Here is a 9,150-nt window from a genome sequence, read left to right on the forward strand (position 1 = left end):
AAAGATTGGTGTGATGAAAATATGTCAATATTGACTCTATTTGTATGGAATTGAAAACGATGAATCTTGGTATATTTATTATTTTTTAATTTTCTTGTTAAAATCATTTTTTTAATCAGATAAGTTTTATAAATAAAAATACAACTTGACCGATTAAAATGTGACACATGACATAAAGATAGCAACTTCAAATTACAATCTTGGTTCATGAGACAATGCACATTTATGTCTTACTCACGTCGGATTGTTACGGACCGTGAGTAGAGATGGTCTAACAACTACTAAGAGCATCACCAATGAAGCTTATTGGATAGCTTTTTGGCCACATAAACACTGAAAAAGCTTCTGATAGAAAATAAACGACTTTTTCAATAAGTTTGTTTTGCTTGGCCACCTAAGCTTGTGGGTCCCGCTATTTCTGAAAAAAAAAAGCTCAAACAAAAAGTTTACTGTTTACCCTTGTGATAACCCTGCCACAGTAAAACATCCTCTAGCATTTTGTTTATATAATTTGACTACAAATTGCTAAGAGAGTGATTCAATATTCTACACAAATGAATGAATAGGATAAACTGTAAGCAAGAATAGTCACCTTGACAAAATGAATGGCACAGTCACTGGAAAGAAGATGTTGATGACTGCAATTCCAAAACTGCTGTTCAGCATGTCTGAAAGCAATTCAGACAAGTAAAAAAGTTTGAAACATATAATTCACTTTTCTGAAAACAGAAAAGGTTCCATCTTTTAGTGATGTGAAAACTCACCTGAATTGTACATTGTAAACTTCTGTTTGCAGTACAAAACGCACAACAGGGCGATGGGTAATACTGCCATCATGATGAATACATTTATAAGGTAAATCGTTCTGCGGTAAAACCATTTAACAAGCAATTTGATGAAAGCAGACAAAGTGTTAACTTCTCATAACGAAGCTGGAAATTCAATCTCGTTCACCCCAGCCATTCTCGACCTTTCCCATGGTAATATTATCAGATTTTGCAAGGTGCGGTCTATGAGAATCACCAGATCTTCAGGATTACAAACAACAGTGCTGAACAAGTTACAGAATCCCAAGTCCACTAAATCGTCCATTGAATATTTCTTTGTGTTATCAATCGGTGCATGTTGATCATGTATGAAAGCACCTGTTCTTTCCAGCTGGAAACATAGTTCCAAGAATGCAGGTTCCTCCAAAATACTTCTGAAATCCAATGAGAAGTTATGAATTTCAGACAAACATGTGAATTTCATCTTTATGGCGATATCTTTCGTGGACTCAAGGTTGAAGATAAAATGCTGAGCTTTACAAGAGGAACGCCATTTGGCAAACGCACTGCTTCCAGCAAGATGACAAAGTTGGAGGATGTTTGCAAAGGAAAAACGCACCATGAAGTTGAAAAAATCATAGAAATTCATGCCTGCATGAGAAAAGGGCTTTGTAAATAGGGGAAAAAACAACATGAAATGACTACATAAGGGAATTCCACTGCAGACTTATTCTTCAAAAGAAGAGACATTATTGATACCATGAAAGAGACCACTGAGATGTATATAGTTGTGTATTTATTCATTTCAAAATCTGTTAATAGTATCACTGAAGAACACAAGAAAACTTCATTCCCGTCATTTAGTAGTATCTTATCTATTAAGACCTTTCATCCCACATCACGCTCATGCTAAAGTCACTGAAGTACCAAGAGCGGCAGGGTAGCTTTAGAAAGTGGCAAGCGCAAATTTTACATTAAATGAGGTAAAAAAGCAAGTTGTATTCGAAAAGATACATTATTTCCTAAAGATGTGTCAATTTCACCAATGTTCTATCGTGTTCATTGAAAATGTTTATCGTGAAGTCACGATTTTCAAGCTTGACAACACTTACAAAAGTTGGAGGCTCCGTGCATAATATTGTACTTATAAAACTAAGACCACCTTTGGTCCAGTTGGAATCTAACCGAGTCTCTGACTGGTCCTGATTGAAGACTTAACACTAATATGATGTGTTTGTATCTTATTTTTTTAACATTGCCTTCTAAAAAATAATTAAAAAATTAAGTAACCAAATAAGATTCTCAAATATAAGGTGAGAATTCTCAACTCTAAGACACAAAAATTTACGAGTCCACAGTTTTGAAAGGATAAATAGAAATATACAATAGATCAAATTTCTCGTCAAAATTTGTTTTAGTTATGAATGTTTGTGAATAAAGTATTTGATTATTGATTTATGTGAATACTATACATTTGTTTGAACTAAAAGTATTATGTTGATGAAAATAGAATTTCTTTTACTATGATATTCATTTTCCAAAACTGCAATTAAACTTTTCAGAACCATGTATAATTTTTAATACATGAGATACAAATAATTGTTACAAAATTGTTTTGCAAAAACAATTATTATCGTAAAATAAGAAATTATATTCAGAACTCAAATGAATATGGTAAATAATGTGTACCATTTTCCAAGTCATAAATTTAAGTAGTTGTTCTAAACTTCGAATGTTGGTTCAGAAAATATATTGGCATATTTCTGTAGAAATATCAGAAGATTTGTTATCATCTGCAAATAGTGTAAAATATTTTATTAGATATCTTGTATACACTTTCCTAATTCCCAAAATCTGTTTCAACAGAATCTCCTTGATAGAGTTTCCTGGTTTTAGATATTCTGTTCTCCACAATATCAGGAGCTTATCCATTCTTTCTAGTATATGAAACAAACACATTGTAAAACAAATATATGTTATTCACTAGATTGAATTCTAGGCATAGATTAAAAAAAATCATATGAAATAGTATATGATGCACAAGTTCTCAAGGTTATTACAATGGGTTCTCAAAAGACGGTCCCCTATATAGGGTCAGGTTCAGGGGAAACCGCAAAAAGGTGAAAAACTGAGGAGCATTCTGGTATCCATTCATCTGGATGATATGCATATGTGTGCATACAAGTAATTTGTAAGCAATTTGTCCAGCATGCACATGTGCATACCGTCCAGATGAATGGTTACCAGGGTATTCCTTATATTTTTGACATTTGTATTCAAGAGGTTAAGTTGGTAACCAAATTGTTCTAATAAGTTCAACAGGTTTGTCTCTTGTATGGATAACCTTCTGGTGAAGAGATTAATGTCTTCTTATGGTTTACAACATACCTGTATTAGCAGCAAGATTCCGCTGACAGAGTCCCTCAAAATCATCACAAATGTCTTTGACGTCTTCAATATACTCTGTAGCTTCCTTGTAATCTCCCAAAAGAAGATCCCACTACATGAAGCAAAAGAAGTGAATGATAACTTCAATTTCAGAAGTAAACTATTAGCAGAACTACTATAAATCCTTCGCTTTATTAGACTGTATTTACCACCCAAGAGAGGTTATAGGCATTAAACCAGTTGTGGTTTATCGATATCGTGTCTTCCTGTAATGAACACATTTAGCACGGATGAGAAAAAAATATCCACATAGCACAAACAACAAAGAACATAAAATCTGTACGTAAACAAATATGGTTCCAGTGAGGCTTAATCCACATACATCTGTAGGTTAATCAATAAGGCAAACATAACCAAAGGTGAAGGGCTCAGCGGTATCCGGGTTACCGGTACAGCCCAGTCTCCAGCGAGGTCAAGGATTCGAGCCTCGTCAAAAGTGAGAAGTGGGTGTGAGTTTAATTTGCCATATATAAATATCATATACTTAAAAAAAGGGCAAACATAGTGTACATATCAGTCGACCAAATAAATCATGTTTCATTAACTGCTTAGTACACCTAGAAACCAGAGTTAAGTTGGGAAATATACCCAAATAACCTAATTTATGAGTTTAGACTTGATAATATTAAGTCTTGGAATCAAGTTTCAAACAGTATGATTATTTGATCTTTAATGCTCTGGTGCAAGTATTTCACCCAAGAATGTGCAAGTGTGCAACAAGTGCCGCTTAATAATTGCTATTACTAACAAAAGGTAAGACAACAAATTGGTTGTTTGTTTAACAGAAAAGCGAAACTTTATGGTGATGCTCCTAGGTATGCCCATCACAGGTTGACATAAAGACTGAAAGTTTTAGCTGGAAAAATAACAAGCTTGAAATTTTGGAGCAGACTAGATAGTTGGATAAGAAGGATCATTAGAGCTAAATTACATCTAAACCATTACAAACTTTACGCCTAAATACCAAAGTATGATATTTCATCCACTAAATAGTTTTTCAAGTGATTCTGGAGAGAAAATCACTTGAAATTCTAATTTAAATAACAAATTTACTTTATTGACCATTGATCTTACATAGCTATGGAGAAGTAGACAGGATAGCCGCAAATATTCTCCTTCCAAAAAGCCAACTAGGTGACCATTGACACTATCTGCAAGCTAACCCCGCCCCCCCGCGGAGACACCACCGCCCTCCCGGACTGTCCACCTATCGTGATCCCTCATCCAGTTAAACCACCAACGATTACCATCTTTCTTGAATTTGCTCCTCCACCTCACAATAAAAACCTCATCACCTGGCTATTCTACACCTCTGAACACATCTTTTGAGCAGATTGTGACAGACAACCCAACCTGGACCACCCACAAAAACCAACCAACATAGGTCAGATATCAAGAAGGGAGAGATCTGAAGAACATGATTCACAATGGGAGAAGTCTCAAAGAAGAAACCCAGGTATATGAGGAGAAAGGAAGCTTTTATTCTAGTCATTATACCTAAGCTGCTAAGATGAGCTATGGAAAGAATTACGTTCACCTTCTACGACAGACGACATAATCCGAGGAAGTGGATAAAAGTTCATTATGTTAACACATACCCTATGTCAAAAATGAAAAATGACAGCTTAACAAAATTCTAGAAAAATAATATATATACAAGAAAAATAAAGAAAATATGAAATAAACAAATATTAGTAGATCAAGAAACTGGAGATGACCAAGTGAAAGTGCTTTAAGAAAAAGACCTCAAAGCAGTTTTTTCATGAAGCATTCATATAGATAATACGAAAAGGTAAGACAGAGTCGACAAGGACACTCGAGTAAGAGACTTGGGTAAATAGATGGATATAAGGATGAAACTGCAAAGAATCCTGTTAATTTAGGTAATTATGTTAGATATATAAGTTTAACAGAAGAAAAAGGTTAGGTCTAAGAAGAAAGTGATAGTCATAACGAACACCGGTAATTGACATCTCAGTAGCCTCTGGTGTGTAGCTCGGTTGGCAAAGGGGTGGACCGACTTTGCTCAAATACAAGATAGGTCCTGGGTTCGATCCCCCCCCGGGGGGCTAGCCTCAGCCGCCGAGTGAGCCAAAAAATGCCCCCTCACACTGGTGTCCTTGGAGTCGGGTCCCATGTGGGGACGGTTGGGTTGCCGCTAATCAACTTTTGCTCAAATTAACAGCCCAGTACTTTCTGAAGGTCAAGGAACATCAAGTCAATTACTAGTAACTCAGGAAATAGAGTGGCAATTTGAAGAGGAGATGGATATGTGTAACATGGATAGTGATGTACTGTGGCCAGAGCCAAAATCAGATTTTGTACAATTAATGGAACAAGGTTCATCTTCATCCGAGATGCAGGAGAATTCCTATCCCGTGATTTTCTCTTTCACCTTTCTTCATATGGTGGTATTACATTTACATTAACCCTTAGCCTGTGATCTCTATATTTATCTTTTTTTCAGTAACCTTTATGAATTCTCCATTAGCAATGTACAATATGACGTGCAACAATGGACTCATCATTTCAGTCATCAACCAGATTTCTTATTTTTTGAGTGTTGTGCAATATCTCTTTATCATATCAACAAGTTGCATATCAGATCAAGTGATAGTAAAACATGAGACTGGAGATTAGAAGAAAAGGCAACCACAACAATTTTCTCCATTTTATCATGCCTGACACATGAAGCTTTACAAGGTTGTTTCTTAGATAGTCAACAAGAATATGATGATCAACAAATGGATGTTCATGGAAGGTTTGAAGTCAACAGAGTTACAGTTGAAGAAAGATGCCTACGTAGCTGGTTAATCATGACACACTGCACTTCTTGTCAACATCAAGTATATATCTCTTTCATGTAGTTAGACCAAAATATATGCAGTAGACTGATATTCTATATTTTAACATCGAATAACTTACTTTGTAATCTGTAACTTTTGTGGGACAGTCCAATAATTTTCGGCCTATCTCAACAATAAATGAAAATCCCTTTTGCCTGGCCAAAAAGAACCTAAGTATGATATTAAATAAGGAAAACACCGCAACTTCCATAATGCTGTGTCATATCCTATTCTGAACCTGATGATAATGCCAAGTGTCTTACCAGATTGTGAACCTGATGAAACCATCCACTAGGAACAAAAATTATTTCATTTTGATCTTGTGTGCATTCCAACCATATAGTCTGCACATAATAACACACAAGCAATCAGTGAAATATAAAAGGTGAAGTTAATAGTTAAATTTTAGCTTGATTTACAAAGAAAAATTACCTTCTTAAAATTGGGAAATATCGTTTCGCTAACCTCTTCAAAGATGTCATATACAGAACTTTTCATGTTTCTGGATGTAGAAACAACGATAAGTCACAACATCATGGAACAAAAAAGAATTCCTTTTTACTGTGCATGCCAGTTCCTTGAAGTTTGTAAATAAAACGCACTTAATGTTATACCAATACCTTCTACTGTTCTACATGCTCTGCTTGGTGAAGATTATTAGACAGAGAGGGATAGGGAGATCCAAAGAAACGAGCTGACACAAACACAATACAACTCCTTCTCATTCTTGTAGAAAAGATCAAGAAAAGGAAAATTGGGGACATTATCATGTGTGAAACTTCAATCAAGAGTTCCAAAATGTCTTTGACACCCTTAGAGCTGATAAATATTTAAGTTCACTACATCCCGAAATTTGTCACAAGCCAGTGGTTTCACAGAAACAACCTCGTTACTCCCTACAGGTAGATGCGTACACCCTACTACCCTAGTATCCTACCCTCCCCATACCCTACTTCCGAGTGGGATATATTGGGTACGTTTGGTTTGGTTTACTCCATTTTGAAATTGTGAAAAGATTTGGATATTCTAAAATGCGATGAATATTTGTAGAATATGTAAACTTGGAGACAAACTGTCACTTTAGCAATAGCCTCAACACAACAAGTTGGAATTTAAGTTTTATTTTTTTATCATGTATTATGGAGGTTCAAAACTTAAGCTTATTTACTTTCAAATATATAGCTTGAATGGTATCGTCCCCCCCAAGCAGCCTCCTTGGTTATAATACGTAGGAGGTAGCGATTTTTAGTCCTCTTCCCTTTTGCATATTAAGAAATTGTAAATGTATTCATATTACTAACTTCCCTTTTCCAAGCAAATTCCCTGTATATCTATCTATCACTATGAAGACAAAACTGATTCAAAATTTTTTTTGATATATCTCGCAAACCAAAGAAAAGAATGTTATTTTATATCCTTACCACTCTGTAACCTCATCCCGTCTGGCAAAATAAGACCAAATGTCCTAATATGGTAACCTTGGGATGATCAGTGCTTTTAAGACTTGATAATGGAAGACATTATATGATCCTCAAAGTAAAAGATGTTTCAGCTTTACTAAATGGCTGAAAGAGTATTGCTACATTTCCTCTTTCTAGATGGATTGTATTGATAAAATCACCCCATGCTCAAACCTTTCATCACCTCATAGCCAGACTTATGCAATATGTGTTATAAAAAAGTACACAAATCTCAAACAATTATCTGCTTTGAAGAAAATCTAGTTATACCTGTCAAAGACAAGGTGTCGTTGACCTGGAGAAAGAAAGTACCACTGCTTCTTGCCACATACATTGGCTGACCAACTATAAGACCTAAAAACATCAGCATGGAAAGGGGTCCATGTTCCTGAATGCAAACAAAATTTTGGTAGACATGTCAAGAAATAGAATATCAACACCTATTCTTCACAATGGAACCCAAAAAAAATGTTCTCTGTCTTGCAAGAAGAAGTGCTCTAACCTTTTGCACCCATGTACACAAAACGGTAGTCAGAACATCTTAAGTCATCCCTCTTTTGATTTGTATCAGGGTCTTCATGCATGTGATAGTGGTCAAGATACAGATTCAGCCAATCATCAAGGAAAAACAATGGAGTAGTATATGCTGTATATTCTGGGTATTCCTGCAATCTTCAAAATAATAAGATAAGGATATAAAACAAATAGAATGTTAGTTCATGCTTCTAGATAGGTGCTAATTGAACCAACTCAAACACACCTTTACAAAGTGCCAGTCCTTCAAATACAGCAGGGTTTTGCCCTTCAACTTGCTGGGTGGATGATTGCCATGTTCCAATAAAGAAAACTCAAGCCACTGATCAATAAACTCTGACACTGACATTTCAAACCTCTTCTGCTCCGTAAATTCTCTGCTACCACAGTCAGCAACCTACGGTTACAAGGTAAAATCTAGAAAGTTAACGTCAATACATTCTAAAGATGCATGATATTTTATAAGATTGCAGCACCAGCGGCAAAAGGCAATATTATTGCAATGATGCATTTAACTTATGGTATTTCTCAAACTGACGTAAATCTCGACTAACAAACAGTGAAAGAGTATCATTGCTCCTTTATGTCGATTTTTTTTCATTTTGGGGTGGATTTTTTTCTTTCATTGACAAAACATGAATTTCAATTAATACCTGATCATATGTCAAGAGGATCCAATTGAAGTTATGACAGGAGGATGCAAGATGATATCCAAAACTACTGACACTTACAAACAACTTGATAATACCACCCTATCATCTTACCAGCCAGGGGAAAAGAAAGCAAAAACAATTCCCTTAGTAGGGGCGAGCAAAATGGGAGCTGAGTCTCCCAGCTGTTGAATGCACTTCTTATCTTACAACAAACATTTGCTCTTTGAACCTTGCAAACCTAAACATGGATACTTGAAACACTTGAGATTGATCACGGAAAGTTGGAGTCGGAACAACTGAGCCTGAAACATCTTGAATTCTTGCAAATGAAACAAGCCTTGTCTCACGATCAGTCCTTGCGCTATGGAGAGATGCCTAATCTTTGCTAGATTGAAAACATAGAAAACCCATTGCGCTATGGAGAGATGCCTAATCTTTGCTA

The 9,150-nt window shown here is 35.6% G+C and overlaps 1 protein-coding gene across 3 annotated transcripts in view; it reads right to left on the reverse strand.

Annotated features, from left to right (window-relative positions):
- Nucleotides 1-439: 439 nt before the first annotated feature.
- The window catches only part of LOC112509668 (jmjC domain-containing protein 4), a 9,751-nt gene continuing 1,040 nt past the window's right edge, over nt 440-9,150 (reverse strand). For 2 of the 3 annotated variants that reach the window (XM_025114748.1, XM_025114746.1), the window contains 9 exons: nt 8,282-8,452; nt 8,024-8,186; nt 7,792-7,909; nt 6,494-6,563; nt 6,325-6,405; nt 3,365-3,421; nt 3,156-3,267; nt 765-1,418; nt 441-668 (listed from right to left, as the gene is read on the reverse strand). In XM_025114748.1, coding sequence (XP_024970516.1) covers nt 922-1,418; nt 3,156-3,267; nt 3,365-3,421; nt 6,325-6,405; nt 6,494-6,563; nt 7,792-7,909; nt 8,024-8,186; nt 8,282-8,452 — 1,269 coding nt within the window. In that variant the 3' untranslated portion in view covers nt 441-668; nt 765-921. Of the gene's footprint in view, nt 669-764; nt 1,419-3,155; nt 3,268-3,364; nt 3,422-6,324; nt 6,406-6,493; nt 6,564-7,791; nt 7,910-8,023; nt 8,187-8,281; nt 8,453-9,150 lie in introns of all 3 variants that reach the window. The other variant, XM_025114747.1, reaches the window with a different exon arrangement.

The sequence above is a fragment of the Cynara cardunculus genome (genome assembly GCF_001531365.2).
Source record: "Cynara cardunculus var. scolymus isolate 2C chromosome LG 3, CcrdV1, whole genome shotgun sequence".
Lineage (NCBI taxonomy): Eukaryota > Viridiplantae > Streptophyta > Magnoliopsida > Asterales > Asteraceae > Cynara > Cynara cardunculus.